This window comes from Symphalangus syndactylus, chromosome 8 (genome assembly GCF_028878055.3).
Source record: "Symphalangus syndactylus isolate Jambi chromosome 8, NHGRI_mSymSyn1-v2.1_pri, whole genome shotgun sequence".
Lineage (NCBI taxonomy): Eukaryota > Metazoa > Chordata > Mammalia > Primates > Hylobatidae > Symphalangus > Symphalangus syndactylus.
Window position 1 is genome coordinate 21947768 of NC_072430.2, and position 21350 is coordinate 21969117.

The 21350-nt window shown below is 37.5% G+C and overlaps 1 protein-coding gene across 1 annotated transcript in view; it reads left to right on the forward strand.

Moving 5' to 3' along the window:
- The window catches only part of DICER1 (dicer 1, ribonuclease III), a 69472-nt gene extending 49137 nt beyond the window's left edge, over positions 1-20335 (forward strand). The window contains 10 exon segments of the mRNA XM_055288276.2: positions 321-503; positions 761-866; positions 1302-1477; positions 2418-3198; positions 6595-6750; positions 9817-10705; positions 12373-12641; positions 15228-15390; positions 15481-15556; positions 15927-20335. Of these exon segments, the coding sequence (XP_055144251.2) occupies positions 321-503; positions 761-866; positions 1302-1477; positions 2418-3198; positions 6595-6750; positions 9817-10705; positions 12373-12641; positions 15228-15390; positions 15481-15556; positions 15927-16092 (2965 nt within the window). The 3' untranslated portion in view covers positions 16093-20335.
- Positions 20336-21350: the final 1015 nt, after the last annotated feature.

Consider the following 21350-nt stretch of genomic DNA (forward strand, 5'->3'; position numbering starts at 1 on the left):
TTGGATAGTGTAAATTTTTTATACTGTTTATATTGATGAAATAGATATGTAAAGGTGCCATTTAGCTTCATGTGTTATCAAAATGTAGATATTTAGAACAAGAATAATAATAAAGTGGGACAATAATATGTCCATTTTTACTTGATAAAAATACAGTTCTTATATACTTGAAATATATTTGGAATAAAAAGTTTTACTGTTACTTATTTTTAATCTTTTGAATTCTTAATCATAATTTCCATACTACAAACAGTTGTGTTTTGAGAATAGTTGATTTAAATCAAAAAGCAGCTGATTGTTTTTTTGTTTTTCTTTTTTAGATATCGCAATTTTGATCAGCCTCATCGATTTTATGTAGCTGATGTGTACACTGATCTTACCCCACTCAGTAAATTTCCTTCCCCTGAGTATGAAACTTTTGCAGAATATTATAAAACGAAGTACAACCTTGACCTAACCAATCTCAACCAGCCACTGCTGGATGTGGACCACACATCTTCAAGGTAAGGGGCTTCAGAGATGACAGTTGGATTGCACTTGAGGCATTCTTACCAGACATCACTAGACATGCAGAGGTTCACTGTCCCCCTGCCCACCCGTGGACTATCTGAAATCAGGAGATGCTTTGCACACAAACTTGCCCAAGGGGTAGCCCAGGAGGCTGTAGTTGTAATGAGCTCTTTGGGTGGTTTTTGGAGAACCACTGTGAATATGTACTCATTTTTGTGTGTTTGATAAAATTGTTTTGGAATTCTTACAGACTTAATCTTTTGACACCTCGACATTTGAATCAGAAGGGGAAAGCTCTTCCTTTAAGCAGTGCTGAGAAGAGGAAGGCCAAATGGGAAAGTCTGCAGAATAAACAGGTAATGAGTTAATTGTACTAGCATAACTTAGTATTTGTTTGAGTATTAAAGATTATTAAAGATAAGTTTGAATTTTATCTTACCAAGTTAAATGCATGATTCGTTAATTTTTTAGAAGTTACCTAATCCTCAAATTTTGTTTTGTTTTGTTTTAATTAGTATTATGTGTTGAATATTATTTGAATGTTCTTTTTGGTAAGTATTGAGAGTTTTGTTTTTATACTTGGCCCATTAATATATCACAAAATCATTCTCATAAATCCTGTGATAAATCCCATTTGGCCTTAGAGGATTATTTTTACAAATATTTTTTAAAATTAAGTTTTACTAGCATTTATGATTTTCTTTATCCATTAGTGAAATTGGTCTTTTTTTTTTAAATTCTTTTGTGTGTGTGCTTTGTATTTGTCTGTCCATTTTTTCCCTTACTTGAAGATACTGGTTCCAGAACTCTGTGCTATACATCCGATTCCAGCATCACTGTGGAGAAAAGCTGTTTGTCTCCCCAGCATACTTTATCGCCTTCACTGCCTTTTGACTGCAGAGGAGCTAAGAGCCCAGACTGCCAGCGATGCTGGCGTGGGAGTCAGATCACTTCCTGCGGATTTTAGGTATGCCTGTGCAGTCAGCCAGAAAGAACACAGATCATGAGATCCTGTTTGCAAAAGAACAGAATTAAGTTAAAATTGTATATAAAATAACTCTTAAAAGAGTAAAAAGAAAATATGGATATCTTATGGTCTTGTCAAGTCTCAGAGGGAGATGAGAATCTGAGGTCAGAAATAACTGTTACTACTTAAGCCATAACAGTTGGAGTGAGAATGAAATTGTTCTTTGTTACTGCATCAGCATTTTCAGTCTGTTTTTTCTTTTAAAAATCCAAATATATGTTAAAAAGCAATAGCCTTAGCATGTTCTTTGTCTTCATTATTTTCTTCCCATTAGTAAAATCTCTGTATTCTAAAGAAACTATTGGCTTAAACACTCACATTAATTCTGGTTATCCAGTTGGCAATATCAAGACTGTTCTAGGGATTGAAGGAATTTTAAAACATAATAGGAATAACCACAATATTTATTGAGTAGTTGCTGCAGTGCCAAACACTAGCTTAAATGCCATACCCTGTGTTAATTAGCTCATTTAATCATTAAGACAGTGCTGTGAGATAGGAATTGTTAGCCCTTTTCTCAGGTGCAGAAGCTGAGGCACAGAGAGTTTATGTAAGTTGCCCAGAGTTACTCAGTGGGTTAACTAGAGGGCTTGGGATTCCAACCCATGAAGCTAGGCCCCAGGTCCTGCAGGATGCCTGCAAGCTTCGTGACCTTCTTAACTACCACACCTAGAGTCTAGGGCCAGGGATTAAAGCAGTAGATAAAACCATGTCCCACTTTATAATTTACATTGTAAATTAAAAGTTTGGAAACTTCTATTCTAAAGTTTAGGAGTACATTTTTGGGATCTTTCTTTTTGTTTTTAAATTCAAATTGCTGTTGCTCTCAGCCTAGCTGTTTTGAAGAATCTGATGTAAAGTTATAAAAATGTCTTTGCAGATACCCTAACTTAGACTTCGGGTGGAAAAAATCTATTGACAGCAAATCTTTCATCTCAATTTCTAACTCCTCTTCAGCTGAAAATGATAATTACTGTAAGCACAGCACAATTGTCCCTGAAAATGCTGCACATCAAGGTGCTAATAGAACCTCCTCTCTAGAAAATCATGACCAAATGTCTGTGAACTGCAGAACGTTGCTCAGCGAGTCCCCTGGTAAGCTCCATGTTGAAGTTTCAGCAGATCTTACAGCAATTAATGGTCTTTCTTACAATCAAAATCTCGCCAATGGCAGTTATGATTTAGCTAACAGAGACTTTTGCCAAGGAAATCAGCTGAATTACTATAAGCAGGAAATACCCGTGCAACCAACTACCTCATATTCCATTCAGAATTTATACAGTTATGAGAACCAGCCCCAGCCCAGCGATGAATGTACTCTCCTGAGTAATAAATACCTTGATGGAAATGCTAACAAATCTACCTCAGATGGAAGTCCTTTGATGGCCGTAATGCCTGGTACGACAGACGCTATTCAAGTGCTCAAGGGCAGGATGGATTCTGAGCAGAGCCCTTCTGTTGGGTACTCCTCAAGGACTCTTGGCCCCAATCCTGGACTTATTCTTCAGGCTTTGACTCTGTCAAACGCTAGTGATGGATTTAACCTGGAGCGGCTTGAAATGCTTGGCGACTCCTTTTTAAAGCATGCCATCACCACGTATCTATTTTGCACTTACCCTGATGCTCATGAGGGCCGCCTTTCATATATGAGAAGCAAAAAGGTAAGAGATGATTTTTTTATTTTGAGCAGTTAATTATTCAGTGTGCCTGAAAGTGGTTTGCAGTGTTGGATAATCTCAGAGGATGAGAACGTATCATGCTCAGAAATTGCTACACCAGCCGAGCACAGCTGCTCCCTTGTTCTACCAGGGCCAGCGAAAGCCTGTGGCAGAACTACCTGGCAGTTGATGAGTATTGCTTTACACCAATCTCACACTCAGGTTTTGGGGCTTAGCTGATTTCCACGTGCCTTACTTTTTGATTGAAATTCAGTTCAAAGGAAGCTATGCAAGTGTGTACACCTCTTGATCCTGAGGGGTATATGAAGAAATGTGCATTGTAGTCAGTCAAGGAGCTTCTGCTTTGTTGAGTTAAACATTTATTTGAGAGGGTACGTCTTGGCGTACAGACATGAGTAAGACACAAGTCTTGTGGAGGAGCTCGTCTCCAAAGTTTTGGAGAGTGGAGGGGAGAGAGTAACAACAGGCTTCACAGAGCTTGGCTGCTCTCCAGTGTGAAGAGGATGACACCAGAGTTCTGAGTAATAAACGCTCGATAGCTCAGAGGAAGGGCAGGCTCTTAAACTCAGCATGGACTAAGACTTAAGAAAAGGAATGAAGGTAAGATATTCAAGTTATGGGGGAAAAAATGGAAAAAAGAAGTGTCACAAGGCAACATGAGCCTCCTGGACAAATACCTTAGAAAGCAGCTGATCACTTGCAGCACTCGGAAGGAGCATCACTGTTGAATCAAAGATGGCATTAATGGAGGAGGCAAGTTGACAGTGCATAAGCAAAGTGAACAGATGGCAGAGCATGTCAGCATCAGGGAAGCAGCCGTGGCAGCAGTCAGAAGTGTGGAAATACCTGAGAAAAGGCTTGAAAAGGCAGATGGGGTGAAGCTGTATCGTGGAAGGCCTTGAATGCTGGGCTAAGGAGTTTGCACGTGTTTTGAATGTTGTAGGCACTGTTGAAGGAATTTAGAGCAAGGAACTATTAATATTAATAAAGTGGTAGTTTAAAATGATTAATCTGGTAGCAGAATGTAGTGTGAGTTGAAAAGCATATCCAAACCAACAGCAGAAGCAGAGAATGGGATAGAACTAGAGTTCTGGTAGAGAGGAAGGGGCTGAGGTGAGTGAGAATTTCAGAAGAAATAATTTTAGCTAACAATTCAAAAGTGCTTACTCTGCACTACTCTAAAAGATAATCGTATACACACACATGTACACACACACACATATATACACATATATGCATATAAACCTAATTTAATTTTTACAATTCTGAGAGGTAGAAACTTTTATTTTCCCCATTTTATAGGTGAGAATAGGCTGGAGAATTTAGCTTGCCCAAGGTCACTTGGCAAGTAAGCGGCAGAGCTTGGGTCGAATCCAGACAGCCTGGCTTTGGAGACCTTCCCCTTCCCCATCACACTAGCCGCTCCAGATAGAACCATCACACCAGGCAGCACACCAAGCATTTCCCAAGTGTTCACTCGTTTACTCTTCTCTAAGCCTCTGGGAAAGAGACAACACATCCCTGTTTTGCAGATGAGGGGACTCACACTTAAGAGAGTCGAATGGGCTCCTGTCAGGTCACCTAACTGTTCATCCAGGAGAGTCAGGAGTGTGTCCGAAGCCTCCCAGCATGATCTTGAGGTGGACTGGAGGCGCAGTCATAACAAAAACTGGCAACTTGGGGGCAGTGGCAGTAGCAGGGAGGTAGGGAGAAATGTGGGAAGTCAAGGTTAGAGTTGAGGTTTTAGACCTCATGGAATATGAAGTAGAAATGTTCAGATAATTGAGGCTGTAGGATTCACATATGGTTTTGTAGAGTAGTCGCCATATGGAGGCTCTGAGAATGGATGAGATTTCCAAGAGGTGGTTGCAGGAAGAAAGTATCAGAGGCTTCGACAAGTGTGGCATAGGCAGTAGGATAGGATAGTCTGTTAGATAAGATAAGACAGAGGTGACTTTCTGTTACAAAACTCGTCCATTTGTCTGCTCAGAAACCTTCTACTCCTTATTTCTGCAGAAAGAATGATCACTCCCTCAGCCTGCTGTTCAGGCCCTTTCAGCCCTGATGCATTTTGGATCCTAAGCAGGTGGAAGCCCCTTGCAGCTCATTGGACAGACTCCACGCTCAGACCCCCAGCCTTGGGGCCCTTGCTCTGTCCTTCCTTCTGCAGAGGGCTTGCCTCCGTCTCTACCTGTCCAGAATTTTGCCCCATATTTGAGACCTTACGTAGCTCTTTCTTCATCCTGCCCACCGTTTCTGTCAACTTGGAATGTGATTTCCCTCCCATGAGTCCACGTTGCACTTTATCCTCTTCTTGGCACTTGTGATGCTTTGTTCTCTTAGCTTGGAAAGGGAAGCTAGCATTTATTTCAGCCTGCTACGTTTCAGGCAGAGAGGGAGAGTACTTTTGGCCATAGTGGTCACACGTACCCTCCTTTTCCCTGCTAGCCTGTGTGTCGCGAGGACTGCCCCTCTGTCCTGCTGCTGTCGTTCCCTCTGGGTTGCCCAATCGAGTGCCTCTCATATGGGGGGTGTCTATTAAACAGTAGTTGAGTTACATGGGAAGAGGGCTAATGAAGTACTTAATAATAAGGAACCCAGCTTTATGAAAATGAAAATGGGATTGACAATTCTAGACCCTAGTTTCCAAGTAATAACTTGACAGAAATGCAATGATGTGAGCAAATTAGGAAAGAGATAGAAGCATTAGGAAAAACAGACCTGAGCAGAGGATAGACAGTAAAGCTGTTCCATTAATGTGAATAAACAGAAACCTTTTGGTTCATTTTTTTTTAAGTTGAGTAAAAGTGTCTTGAAATGCCTGTAAAACAAAGGAATAATATTTGAGAGAGCATTACAGTTGAAATCCCATTTGTGGCTTCGATTCTAGGAATATAACATTGTTTCAGTTTTGTTCCGTGCCAGTTTTCACGTTGCAGCTAGAGCTGATGGCATCCTCCCCCCATTTCATTGAAAATATTGTGACATCTTGACTTTTTATATGGGTTCTTTTCTACTTTGGTAATTCCAGTTAGCAGTTTGCATTTTATGTCATCAGGTTGTATTTTCAAGGCTTTGATATGGTCTGAACTATTTCTTCTCAGTCAGGAATATGCATAGTTATATACATTATTTTTTCTGCTCTGCATCTTATATTCAGAAATATTTACACCAAAAAAGTATAGAATATGTGGGAATTTAATATTCTTTTTATAACATGAATGGGTAGAAAAACTGTAGAGCCCTTATAATTAATTGATGACCATATAATTAATTGATTAATTTTAAGAACATTTAACTGAGGATGTGTTAATATGCCTTGAATGAATTCCAGCAGTGATCATTTGTGGATAAGTATCCTAATATTTTCTGCTGAAGGTCAGCAACTGTAATCTGTATCGCCTTGGAAAAAAGAAGGGACTGCCCAGCCGCATGGTGGTGTCAATATTTGATCCCCCTGTGAATTGGCTTCCTCCTGGTTATGTAGTAAATCAAGACAAAAGTAACACAGATAAATGGGAAAAAGATGAAATGGTAAGTTTGTGTGTGTGTGTGTGTGTGTGTGTGTGTGTGTGTGTAACTGGAGGGATTTACTTTTTGGTGAGCCAAAGAATTTTGTTTTATTAATTTTTTGTTTCATTTTCTTGGTATGTTTATAATAGAGTAGATATTTGATATATTTAATTCCTTCAAATACACTGTCTTTTCACTGAATTCAGAAATAGTATTATAATTTTGATCGAGGCAAATTTCTATTTTTATTATTTCTTTTCCAAAGGCATAAGAGTATGTGATGTTTTGACTTTGAGTTTTACTCTTTTTAAAAAAAATATCACTTTTCTGTTACTACAATTTATCCTAGATCCTTAGCTCTGTTCAGTGAAATGACTTTTCAGTGACCTGTGATCTCTAGTCTGTCTGTGCAATAATTAATTTCAATAAAATCTTGCTTTTGTAGCCCAGGGTTTTCCCAGTCAGGACTCCTGTGAACTTAAAAAAAAATCATCCATAAAGATTGTTATTTTCTGGAAATAATTTAAATCTTGCCAGTGACTTAAGAAGACTCCAAATATCAGCAACAGCCGCTTCATTTTGTCTTGTCTTGAAGGCCACCAGAGGGCACTTGGGAGGGCCTCCGAACTGCAGGAATCAGTGCAGTGGTGGTTGACTGGGAGAGTTCTAGTGCCTCTTCCGAAGTTAAAGGCAATGCTTCAGACAGTTTCATTTCCTGGAGATTTATTTTGCATTAAAGATAAATTGGCTCATTGTTACTTCATTTTTACCTCAGGCCAACAATGATAATACCATTTTTTTCTTTCACAGGTTATATTTTTAAATATCCATTTTCTCCATGTCTTCTTTGTGATGCATGTATCCTATATATCTGCCTTTAAGTATTTCCAGGTAGCATGTTCTGTGACACTATTCGGATTTTTACCTATTTATTGAGGATGTTTTTAACTCATGTAGTATTTGTCTTATTCAGAATTAGAACTTATTTGGAAAAGCATTAAGGGAATATTTTAATGCAAATTAGGTCCGAACAATTATTTGTTATTAATTTGGAAATATGTAGAACCTTAGAGGAAAATGTATAGATTTTGAACTTTAGAAATGGTATTGTATTTTTACGAATAACATTCCAGTAACAGTCATCCTCCTTGTTAATACCGTTTCATAATGTATTTGGCTCTTTTTAAAAACTTGTAGCGTAAAGGTGACATTGGCATGTCTTTTTTTTTTTTTTAAGATACAACACAAAGTTCAATTTATTTTTCTTAATGTTTCTGATGGCACTTTGGTTATTGGAAGTCATTAGAAATACTGTTTAGATTTTTATTTAGTAAGTTATTTTTATTGAAATATAGGCCCTTGCATTGTATTGAAAAGATACACTGTGGTTTTGGCTGGTTGCATTGCCGTTCTCCCTACCTTGCTCTGGCCCTCAAGCAAATGGGCTTAAGTGGAAACCTTTGCATGCTAAAATGCCTCTTAATAGAGTATCAAAGTTGACTTGAATGATATAGAAAAGGATTTCATGAGGCTGTTTTTTCTTAAAAGGCTTGAAGTGCTCTTGAAAAACATTTTATGAGATAGAACCCCACTCTTTTGTAGATGAAGAATCTGAAACCCAGAGGCACTAAAAGGCTTTGCCCAGGATCACACAGTTTGTGATAAAAGTCAGCCCTTTGTGATTTTTGTGCTCTGCCACTTTTGGCTTATGGTAGCACCTTTCTAAAGATACAGAAGGTTTTTTTCAATAAAAAAAAAATTGTCTGATTTTTTAAAAATTGCAGTTTGGCCCTTTTTTTCTTAAGGACCAATCAAAAACATCTTCATGTTGCCTTGGAAAGTATAAGATTTTTAGCAGGAAATGTTCTGTGAGGTCTGCCGCTACAGTTGCTTTTGGTGTTCTTCCTTATTCTTGAAAAGGTGTTTTTTTCTTAATTAAAAAAATGAAAAGATAAATAGAGATATGGCTTGGCTTACTGCTCTTTCTTTTCAGACCAATATAGTGTTTATATCTTGAGTCTAGTTTAAAATGAAATATTTGTAGTATTTAAAAAATGCTTGAAGGTTGCAACTTTTTTTTTGTCAGAACACTCTGGAAAGTTGTTACAATCAACATTGATGCACACCCTTTGCCTTCCCCCCTCACAAGTAAAGTTTTTTGGTTTTTTAAAAACTTGCATAACAGAAATTTGGCATCTTTCTAGGATTGCAAAAAAGTTACATCATTACTGAAATCTAGCCCATTATTAAGGTTGTCACTCACAAATAAGCTTTTGCCAAAGAAATTGGAATTAGCAAAGATCTTTTGACAGAAATTGGATTGTTGTGTTTCATGTTAGTCTAAATTTTCTTCTATTTTTGTCAGTTATGCTATAATCTGTTCCCCTGATTACTGTAGCTCAGAGTGGAGGGGAAAGCATAATTTCTCAAATTCATAGCTTAGTGCAGTGATCACTTTTGTTTTTAAGGAAAGCAGTGTAGTTTTGTTGTGGCAAGTATACTTTGAAGTGGAAATAGGGACAAAAGCTTTATTATAAAATCCTATTGTACATTTTTTAAAATGATTTTATCTGTTTTTATATTATATTCTTAATTGCAAAGGTAATGCTTTTCTACATCTGGAATTTCGTTTTATTAATTTGAAAATCTTTTGAAAATCTTTTTGAAAATCAAATTACCACGTTTGCAAATTTTGTCAGCAAAATTGAAGATCTGTGTGATCAGCATATGAGTGCTTTCATTGTGTGTCCTACCAGAGTTAGACTTCTTAGTTGAAGTTTTGCATTGTGGACATTAATTTTAACTTTATATCCATGTTCAAAATCCTTAACTTAAAGCTTCATACTGGATAAAGGTCATTTTATAACTTAGAAAATGAACATTCAAAGAACATGTTTTACTTTGTTTATATGATTAAATAACTTATTTTATGTTAATTGAAAACAAATGGCCATGATTTTAAAGTTGCCTTTTAGTATTTGTGGTTGTCATTTGAAATTATCCATAACCCTTGCTTTTATTGAGTTTCAAACCCTTTTAAAAACAGCAGCTATGTCTCCCCTCCTTCCCCATTCCCCCTCGTTTCAGACAAAAGACTGCATGTTGGCGAATGGCAAACTGGATGAGGATTACGAGGAGGAGGATGAGGAGGAGGAGAGCCTGATGTGGAGGGCTCCGAAGGAAGAGGCTGACTATGAAGATGATTTCCTGGAGTATGATCAGGAACATATCAGATTTATAGATAATATGTTAATGGGATCAGGAGCTTTTGTAAAGAAAATCTCTCTTTCTCCTTTTTCAACCACTGATTCTGCATATGAATGGAAAATGCCCAAAAAGTCCTCCTTAGGTAGTATGCCGTTTTCATCAGATTTTGAGGATTTTGACTACAGCTCTTGGGATGCAATGTGCTATCTGGATCCTAGCAAAGCTGTTGAAGAAGATGACTTTGTTGTGGGGTTCTGGAATCCATCAGAAGAAAACTGTGGTGTTGACACGGGAAAGCAGTCCATTTCTTACGACTTGCACACTGAGCAGTGTATTGCTGACAAAAGCATAGCGGACTGTGTGGAAGCCCTGCTGGGCTGCTATTTAACCAGCTGTGGGGAGAGGGCTGCTCAGCTTTTCCTCTGTTCATTGGGGCTGAAGGTGCTCCCGGTAATTAAAAGGACTGATCGGGAAAAGGCCCTGTGCCCTACTCGGGAGAATTTCAACAACCAACAAAAGAACCTTTCAGTGAGCTGTGCTGCTCCTTCTGTGGCCAGTTCACGCTCTTCTGTATTGAAAGACTTGGAATATGGTTGTTTGAAGATTCCACCAAGATGTATGTTTGATCATCCAGATGCAGATAAAACACTGAATCACCTTATATCGGGGTTTGAAAATTTTGAAAAGAAAATCAACTACAGATTCAAGAATAAGGCTTACCTTCTCCAGGCTTTTACACATGCCTCCTACCACTACAATACGATCACTGGTAAGGAGCCCACGACCAAACTTCGTTTCTGGGAAAATGAGACTTTGTGTTTATCACATTGTGTTGGCCTTGTAAAAAGTGATCTATGCATGTACAGTGTCCGTGCTTAATATTCAAGGGATGGGGCGGGGAACAAAAGGAATAGAAAGAATTCTTTTCCTTGTTATTTGGGGAGCACGTATTGCTTTATAACTTTGGTTGTTGGGAGTATGGCTATCATATACCCTCATCAGTGTCATTTTATATCTGCCTAATTAGAGAAATTTTAACCTTAGTATTTTGATGTGTTTTCCTCATTTTATCCTCCCCAAATATCTTTCTCTTGCCCATTCAGTGCTGCTTTTGGTTTTTGATTTAGTTGTATATTCTGGATGTATTTCCACAGCCTTTTATTGTTCTTTCTGGACAGAAAGACCCCTCCTTTAGGGTCTTTTTAAAGATGGATAGATTAAAAGATTAAAAGCAATGATTTCACAAGCAGGTTGCGTGGCCCTTGCTGTGACTCTGCTGTCATCTTCTACTTCTCACTGTGCTCTGTATTTTCCCCTCTTTTAATAGACTGTCAACCCATTAGATTAGAAGGGAGAACAAGCCCCTCACACCCAAATCAGCTTCAGGCTGTGAAACACAGCTGAAGTTTACATTTCTATTTCTGTATCTGAAAAGTAAGTGCCTGAATTCAGAATACCAAAGCAAAGTATAAAGTTTGTAGTTTATATAATAAAAACAGTGTAGGGTAAGGTGATCAGCAAAATGTAAAAACCAAAAAGTGAAAAACTATCTGACTCTGGACTAGAAAGACTGATGAAACTAAAGCCTAATTTTCGTTATGGAGGAAAAATTATACGTGGCTTTCGACTACACTCTGCTGGAAGTTCCAAGACCGGGGTTCTCGCCTAGCACAGTCCCTGCTTCTTAACTCCTTGCTTATTCTGGGACAAGTCACCATCAGGCCCTGCCTCAGTTTCCTCAGCTGGATATATTTAATCACTGTGAGAAAATAGAGGTGTTGATTTAACATTGATCATTTTCACATTTTGACAAACAATCAGTTTACCTGCTTTTGCTCCCTTTCACAACTCTTCTTTCTCAATCTCTTGGTTTGTGGTAAATTCATTTCTATAATAGCTCAAGTTAAGAAGAGGGTCTTCTTTTCCTGTCATCCTGTGTAACAAAAATAGCCCAGGAATAGTGAGGAATGGTATCACTTATGCACACAGTCCAGAGTGTGAATGAGACTTTAGCGATGGCAGCACAGTGTAGCCACATGGAGAGGTGTGTGCGGCCCTGGTTTCACTTGTGATGATGTGTGAGGGAGACTCGAGAGGAAGGCCCCAGCACCTGCCCAGACAGCACAGTGCCAGAGAAAAGCATTCAGTGATCATGATAGCACCTGTGAGGTTTTGTTTTTCCTTCTTAACAAGCATTGGTCTTTTGACCACTTGAAGATTTTATGACCCCAGTTTATATAAGAAATGTACTTAATTTGCCATTAAAATTTAGTTTCCAGAGGCTTTTTAGTATGATATGTCAAATATCCTTATTGAAGAATATATGTATGAAAATGATTGTAAATACAAATCTGCGGATTTGGGGATCAGTTGCCTATGTGGGGATAGTGTAAATGCTTCTGCACAAGCTTATGGTTCCACTTTGGATCCCCTCAGATTGTTACCAGCGCTTAGAATTCCTGGGAGATGCGATTTTGGACTACCTCATAACCAAGCACCTTTATGAAGACCCGCGGCAGCACTCCCCGGGGGTCCTGACGGACCTGCGGTCTGCCCTGGTCAACAACACCATCTTTGCATCGCTGGCTGTAAAGTACGACTACCACAAGTACTTCAAAGCTGTCTCTCCTGAGCTCTTCCATGTCATCGATGACTTTGTGCAGTTTCAGCTTGAGAAGAATGAAATGCAAGGAATGGATTCTGAGGTTAGTGCTGTTCAAAACGATGTTGAAAAAGGCGGTCTGACTAGGGGTCTCTGTAGTTTCAGAGTTCTGACTGCGTAGTAGTCTAAAGGGACAGCAGGAGGTCAGGGGTGTGGGACCCAGTGTGCTGTGTTCTCTGGGAGCACGAGTGAACTGCAGTTTGCAGGTAGGCCTCTTAATGTCTGCCCCCACTGTGGGCTGTGTGGTCATTCAGGTAAAGAGAAGGAGCCAGGCCTTTCAGTTATGTACCCTTTCCACGCCTTCATGAGGGCTTCCAGCATTGAGGCATGCCAAAGAAGAGGCCTCCACTGCCGGACCCCAAGGCAGGTTTAGCTTTAGTAAAAGCCCAGTGTAGTTTATTCTTCCTTTTTTAAATGGATCGGAAATATTTGCTAGTATCTCAGGGAAGCATCATAAATATACATTCTGCTTCTATTTGAAGTGGGAAAATCTAATTTAAAAAACAAACTTCTAAATTTTTGACCATTGGAATTTGGGAGGCTTCTATTGTAAGTTCAGCCAAAGGCTCACTGGTGACGGAGCTAATTCTAACATGTTTGTGAGCTATTTTGAATTTTAGTAGGAAAGGATATTGCTTAGATCTTTCCAGTCTCTTAAACATTCATCTGCATACCTGTGTCCCCCAGAGAGACTCTCATTTCCTCCTCTTCCCATTTCATTTCCTTTGATTTTCTTATTTTTGTAGATTTTCTTATATAAGGAGTCAGGAAATAACAGCCTTAACACTAGTAGCTATTTTAGTTGTCATTTCTTTAATTTGTACCTTCCCCTTTTTAATTGCACCAAACCTTTGTTGGGGAGTAGTGAATTTCTCTTTCTATGAGAAAAATTAAGAGTAGGTTTGAAGTCTAGCCGCAGAGCCAAGTTCACGCCCTGCCAGCTGCCCCGATGTGCACTGGAGGAGTCAGTAGGCCCTGCTCTTACTTTAACGCGCCTCTGTGCTCTTGTCCAAGATGAACAGTCTGAGCTGGAGCGCGGCAGGCTGTGAGGTGAGAAGGTGGGACCAGCTCGTAGACTTCCAAGTGTTATCTAGTCTCATTCTTTAGAAATAGCTAAGCTTGAAATTTGAGGAATTAGTTAAAATTAGATTTAAGCTCTCTTTGGATGCCAGTGGGGCATATTGGTTTTGTTAGTTTTTGTTCATTCTTTTCCTTCCCTTTGTTTATATAAACATATGTATAGAAGTTACAAGAACTGATTGGAAATGTCATGGTCTGGCATTTCTAACTTACTATTTGATCTTAAGAAAGTCTCTTTACCTCTCTGGGCCTCCGTTTCCTCAGCTGTAAAAAGAGAGAATTAAACTTGGTAAGTTTTAAAATTCCTTTCTATCTCAAAACCATAATATATGAACAATAAGTCTGTTTTTTTTAAGTAATCAGCAGTATAAATGTATTATGTATAACTTTGTATGGCTAAACAACCTGTTAGAAATTAGTATTTTCCCACTTTCTCTTTATTTTTTTCACAAATGATTTGTGTTGATTGTAGAAAAGTTAGTACAAGTAAATAAGAAGAAAATTAGTTAAATTTGCCTGATTATGCTACCTCGGAAATAACCAATATTAACATTTTGGGAGGAATTGTAGATGTGTATAGATATAAACATATCTAAAATGTAAAATGGAATTCTATTATGTATAGGATCCTATAACCTGTTCTTGTCACGTATGATATATTGTGGCTGACTTTCCATGTATTGATGGGTATCCTGATGCCCAGGAGCCACATGCTAGTCAACACGTGGCTGACTTTCCATGTATTGATGGGTATCCTGATGCCCAGGAGCCACATGCTGGTCAACACGTGGCTGATTTATTTAAACAGTTCTTTATGGCCAAGTAGTTAAGTAGTTTTTGATTAGGATGTTTAATAACCATGGATGTGATAAATACGCTTATGTATCTAGTTACCTCCTTAAAATAAGTTCTTAGAGATGCAATTGCTGCATCAAAGAATTGTGAACTTTTCAAAGGCCTTTGATTTTATTTTATTAATTTGCATACCTGCTATGTCAGATACTCCGTTATAGTGAACACATACCTAGTGGCTTAATGAAGAGGGAACTTGGAGGAAAAAATTTTTCAAATAGAATTTCCCTATTTGCCTGCAACAGCGATTTCTGCTCCCCAAAGCAGCATACACCCCTGCGAGCACCAGGCCAATTAGTACTATTGAATGCTTGCCAAGCAACTAGGGGGTAGAACTGTTTTAAAGTACAGTTCTTTGATTATGAGTGAATTTGAATTTTTTTCATACTTTTATTGACTATTTCTAATTCTTTGTTAAGGTTGTTTAAATTTAGAAGTAATCTTTTTTCTTTGCTGGGTATATAGAATAATAAATGGGGTGGGGATTTTTTTCTTTTTTTCTTGAGAAGTTTGAAAAACTTTTTTTAAAAGATAACATTTGTTTTACTATTACAATATAGTAGGCATACCATAAATGGTATTTCCCCCCTTATTAAAGAAGTAACAAAAGTCATATATCCAAGAAAAGAAACTACACCTGTGGACTGCCTGTAGAAGTGGACTTTTTGCTTACAAGTCACTTTTCCCTTTATAATAGCTTAGGAGATCTGAGGAGGATGAAGAGAAAGAAGAGGATATTGAAGTTCCAAAGGCCATGGGGGATATTTTTGAGTCGCTTGCTGGTGCCATTTACATGGATAGTGGGATGTCACTGGAGACAGTCTGGCAGGTGTACTATCCCATGATGCGGCCGCTAATAGGTATTGTTGGCTCCCTTTAGAAAGAAACCCCACAAAATTAAAAACAACTTCAAAGATATTATTCATATTATTCTTTCATTTTGATTGCAGAAAAGTTTTCTGCAAATGTACCCCGTTCCCCTGTGCGAGAATTGCTTGAAATGGAACCAGAAACTGCCAAATTTAGGTAAGCAAAAAATATACATGGAAAAAACATTAACTTAAAAACGTCAAGGGGAAAAGTTCACAAAGATATTGTAAACTAATGATTCTGAAAACTATTTACACTGTGGTGTGCTGTTGTCAGATTTCTATTTGTAATCTGATTGACTTCTCTTTTTTTCTTTCTGTTTTTATGAAATAATGCTGTAATAAAGACTAGACGGCAGCCTTGTCTGTCGGGGGTATGCAATTGCAGTAAGTCGTAACGCGTGTTTCCTTTGTGTGGTGTCAGCTTATACATGGGACTCCTGGCCTGAGAGCGCACACTAAATGCTGATTGACAATGATAATAAATACTTCTGACTTCTAATTCAAGCTGTTTGGATTTTTTACAGCCCGGCTGAGAGAACTTACGACGGGAAGGTCAGAGTCACCGTGGAAGTAGTAGGAAAGGGGAAATTTAAAGGTGTTGGTCGAAGTTACAGGATTGCCAAATCTGCAGCAGCAAGAAGAGCCCTCCGAAGCCTCAAAGCTAATCAACCTCAGGTTCCCAATAGCTGAAACCCCTTTTTAAAATTCAAAACAAAAAAACAAAAAAAATTAAGGGGAAAATTATTTAAATCAGAAAGGATGACTTAAAGTTGATAGTGAGTGGAATGAATTGAAGGCAGAATTTAAAGTTTGTTTGATAACAGCATAGATAACAGAATAAAACATTTAACATATGTATAAAATTTTGGAACTAATTGTAGTTTTAGTTTTTTGCGCAAACACAATCTTATCTTCTTTCCTCACTTCTGCTTTGTTTAAATCACAAGAGTGCTTTAATGATGACATTTAGCAAGTGTTCAAAATAATTGACAGGTTTTTTTTTTTTGAGTTTAATTTATGTCAGCTTTGCTTAGTGTTAGAAAGCCATGGAGCTTAAACCTCCAGCAGTCCCTAGGATGATGTAGATTCTTCTCCATCTCTCCGTGTGCAGTAGTGCCAGTCCTGCAGTAGTTGATAAGCTGAATAGAATGATAAGGTTTTTGAGAGGAGAAGTGCGCCAATGTTGTCTTTTCTTTTCACGTTATACTGTGTAAGGTGATGTTCCTGGTCGCTGTTGCACCTGATAGTAAGGGACAGATTTTTAATGAACATTGGCTGGCATGTTGGTGAATCACATTTTAGTTTTCCGATGCCACATAGTCTTGCATAAAAAAGGGTTCTTGCCTTAAAAGTGAAACCTTCATGGATAGTCTTTAATCTCTGATCTTTTTGGAACAAACTGTTTTACATTCCCTTCATTTTATTATGCATTAGACGTTGAGACAGAGTGATACTTACAACTCACCAGTATAGTTGTAACTTATTACAGGATCATACTAAAATTTCTGTCATATGTATACTGAAGACATTTTAAAAACCAGAATATGTAGTCTACAGATATTTTTTATCATAAAACTGATCTTTGGCTAAACACCCCATTTTACTAAAGACCTCCTGCTAGGTAGTTCCACTGATGGAAATGTTTATGGCAAATAATTTTGCCTTCTAGGCTGTTGCTCTAACAAAATAAACCTTAGACATATCACACCTAAAATATGCTGCAGATTTTATAATTGATTGGTTACTTATTTAAAGAAGCAAAACAGAGCACCTTTACCCTTAGTCTCCTCACATAAATTTCTTACCGTACTTTTCATAATGTTGCATGCATATTTCACCTACCAAAGCTGTGCTGTTAATGCCATGAAAGTTTAACGTTTGCGATAAACTGCCGTAATTTTGATACATCTGTGATTTACGTCATTAATTTAGATAAACTAGCTCATTATTTCCATCTTTGGAAAAGGAAAAAAAAAAACTTTTTTAGGCATCTGCCTAAGTTTCTTTAATTAGACTTGTAGGCACTCTTCACTTAAATACCTCAGTTCTTCTTTTCTTTTGCATGCATTTTTCCCCTGTTTGGTGCTATGTTTATGTATTATGCTTGAAATTTTAATTTTTTTTTTTTTGCACTGTAACTATAATACCTCTTAATTTACCTTTTTAAAAGCTGTGGGTCAGTCTTGCACTCCCATCAACATACCAGTAGAGGTTTGCTGCAATTTGCCCCGTTAATTATGCTTGAAGTTTAAGAAAGCTGAGCAGAGGTGTCTCATATTTCCCAGCACATGATTCTGAACTTGATGCTTCATTGAATGCTGCATTTATGTGTAAGTGACATTTGAATACTGTCCTTCCTGCTTTATCTGCATCATCCACCCACAGAGAAATGCCTCTGTGCGAGTGCACCGACAGAACACTGTCAGCTCTGCTTTCTAAGGAACCCTGAGTGAGGGGGATATTAAGCTTCTCCAGTGTTTTTTGTTGTCTCCAATCTTAAACTTAAATTGAGATCTAAATTATTAAATGAGTTTTTGAGCAAATTAGGTGACTTGTTTTAAAAATATTTAATTCTGATTTGGAACCTTAGGTGTCTATTTGATTTTTTAAAAAACCTTAATGTAAGATATGGCCAGTTAAAGCAATTCTTGAATTATATAACTGTAAAAGTGCGCAGTTAACAAGGCTGGATGTGAATTTTATTGTGAGGGTGATTTGTGATCAAGTTTAATCACAAATCTCTTAATATTTATAAACTACCTGATGCCAGGAGCTTAGGGCTTTGCATTGTGTCTAATACATTGATCCCAGTGTTACGGGATTCTCTTGATTCCTGGCACCAAAATCAGATTGTTTTCACAGTTATGATTCCCAGTGGGAGAAAAATGCCTCGATATATTTGTAACCTTAAGAAGAGTATTTTTTTGTTAATACTAAGATGTTCAGACTTAGACATGATTAGGTCATACATTCTCAGGGGTTCAAATTTCCTTCTACCATTCATCAACAGCAAACTTCAGCTATTTCACTTTTTGTTGGAGAAAAATAGTGGATTTTAATTTGACTCACAGTTTGAAGCATTCTATGATCCCCTGGTTACTAAGTTAAAAAATAAAAAAGTACGAGTTAGACATATGAAATGGTTATGAACGCTTTTGTGCTGCTGATTTTTAATGCTGTAAAGTTTTCCTCTGTTGAGCTTGTTGAAATGTTTTGCATCTGTCAATTAAGAAAAAAAAATCACTCTATGTTGCCCCACCTTAGAGCCCTATGTGCCACCCTTCTGTTCCTGTGATTGCAATGTGAGACCGAATGTAATATGGAAAACCTACCAGTGGGGTGTAGTTGTGCCCTGAGCACGTGTGTAAAGGACTGAGGAGGCGTATCTTGAAAAAGCAACTGCAGAAATTCCTTATGATGATTGTGTGCAAGTTAGTTGACATGAACCTTCATTTGTAAATTTTTTTAAATTTCTTTTATAATATGCTTTCCGCAGTCCTAACTATGCTGCGTTTTATAATAGCTTTTTCCCTTCTGTTCTGTTCATGTAGCACAGATAAGCATTGCACTTGGTACCATGCTTTACCTCATTTCAAGAAAATATGCTTAACAGAGAGGAAAACAATGTGGTTTGGCCTTGCTGCTGTTTTGATTTATGGAATTTGAAAAAGATAATTATAATGCCTGCAATGTGTCATATACTCGCACAACTTAAATAGGTCATTTTTGTCTGTGGCATTTTTACTGTTTGTGAAAGTATGAAAAAGATTTGTTAACTGAACTCTTAATTATGTTTTTAAAATGTTTGTTATATTTCTTTTCTTTTTTCTTTTATATTATGTGAAGTGATGAAATTTAGAATGACCTCTAACACTCCTGTTAATTGTCTTTTAAAATACTGATATTTTTATTTGTTAATAATACTTTGCCCTCAGAAAGATTCTGATACCCTGCCTTGACAACATGAAACTTGAGGCTGCTTTGGTTCATGAATCCAGGTGTTCCCCTGGCAGTCGGCTCCTTCAGTTGCTCCCTGGAGGCAGGTGGGGACTGCAGAGGATCACTGGAATCCAGATCGAGCACAGTTCATGCACAAGGCCCTGTTGATTTAAAATATTGGATCTTGCTCTGTTAGGGTGTCTAATCCCTTTACACAAGATTGAAGCCACCAAACTGAGACCTTGATACCTTTTTTTAACTGCATCTGAAATTATGTTGAGTCTTTAACCCATTTGCATTATCTGCAGAGGAGAAACTCATGTCATGTTTATTACCTATATGGTTGTTTTAATTACATTTGAATAATTATATTTTTCCAACCACTGATTACTTTTCAGGAATTTAATTATTTCCAGATAAATTTCTTTATTTTATATTGTACATGAAAAGTTTTAAAGATATGTTTAAGACCAAGACTATGAAAATGATTTTTAAAGTTGTTGGAGGCGCCAATAGCAATATCTAGGAAATTTGCATTGAGACCATTGTATTTTCCACTAGCAGTGAAAATGATTTTTCACAACTAACTTGTAAATATATTTTAATCATTACTCTTTTTTTCTAGTCCATTTTTATTTGGACATCAACCACAGACAATTTAAATTTTGTAGATGCACTAAGAATTCACTGCAGCAGCAGGTTGCATAGCAAAAATGCAAAGGTGAACAGGAAGTAAATTTCTGGCTTTTCTGCTGTAAATAGTGAAGAAAATTACTAAAATCAAGTAAAACTAATGCATATAATTTGATTGACAATAAAATATCTACCATCACATGCTGCATCTGTTTTTTAAGGAACATGGTGTCATTCATTCATACAGTAATCATGCTGCAGAAATTTGCAATCTGCACCTTATGGATCACAATTACCTTTAGTTGTTTTTTTTGTAATAATTGTAGCCGAGTAAATCTCCAATAAAGTTATCGTCTGTTCACTTTGTGTCCTTTCATCTTTTTTCAATTCAAGTGGGTAATAACATTTAAATAGTGGTAGCAGAAATGATCTTTATAATGTTTCAATTCTATGGCGAATCATATGAAAATGCATATTTTAATATAAAATTTTATTTACCAAGTTCTGCTTCATGTCCACCTGTAGAATTATATAGTAACAACTGTCTTTTTTGAAGACTTAATTCCAGTCTGCTTTTTAGAAATTCTGTCACATTGATTGATACATTCTAGGTCTTGGATTATTTAGATGATATGTTTGACACATTCTTTAGGTGAACTTGGCTTTTCTAAAATCAGGCGGACAGAATGTTCAGCTTCCAGGTTTTTAGGACACATTTCCAATATTGTTGATTAAGAAATAATTCTATCATTTTAGCCTTTTGACCCAACTTTTTTTGTAACTCAGTAAACCAAGCACTAATACGAATCATTTGGTTGTAGAAACAAGATGGTAAGAAGTTTTTTAGAATGAGAAAAAAGTTTAGTTTTCCTTTGTAAGTTTAAATTAGTCCCTTCCTTTCCTCTCTCTCTGACTGCCCTAAACTAGGGGAGAAAAAAGTATATTTTAATCCTGAGGAATTTGGGTAAGTGCTACATGCTTGTGTGTGTTGGTGTTACTGCCCTGAATTCTCTAGATAGTTCAGGCCAAGCCTCAGGGCCACGGGTCCTTCCTGCCACCATTGACCCTACCTTCCAAGACAAGCAACTGCTCCCGTCTGCAGCTGTCACGGCTAGCAAGAAAGAACACAGCCAGGCTGAATGTATCATTTTGCAGATTGCAATGTGCGTGAAAAGAATCCAGATGGGATTGAATTTTTGTGTGCAGATCCATGAGCACAATGTATGTTTTAGATAGAATGGTAAATGCTGGGTCCTAGCCAGCTCAGGTCTGCGCCCCTTGCAAAGACGCAAGGAGCAGAGAGATGTGCAGGCCAGGAGAAGTGCTTTCTAACCGGTCTGCAAGGCAGTTTATGAACAACGCTTAGAGGGTTTTTT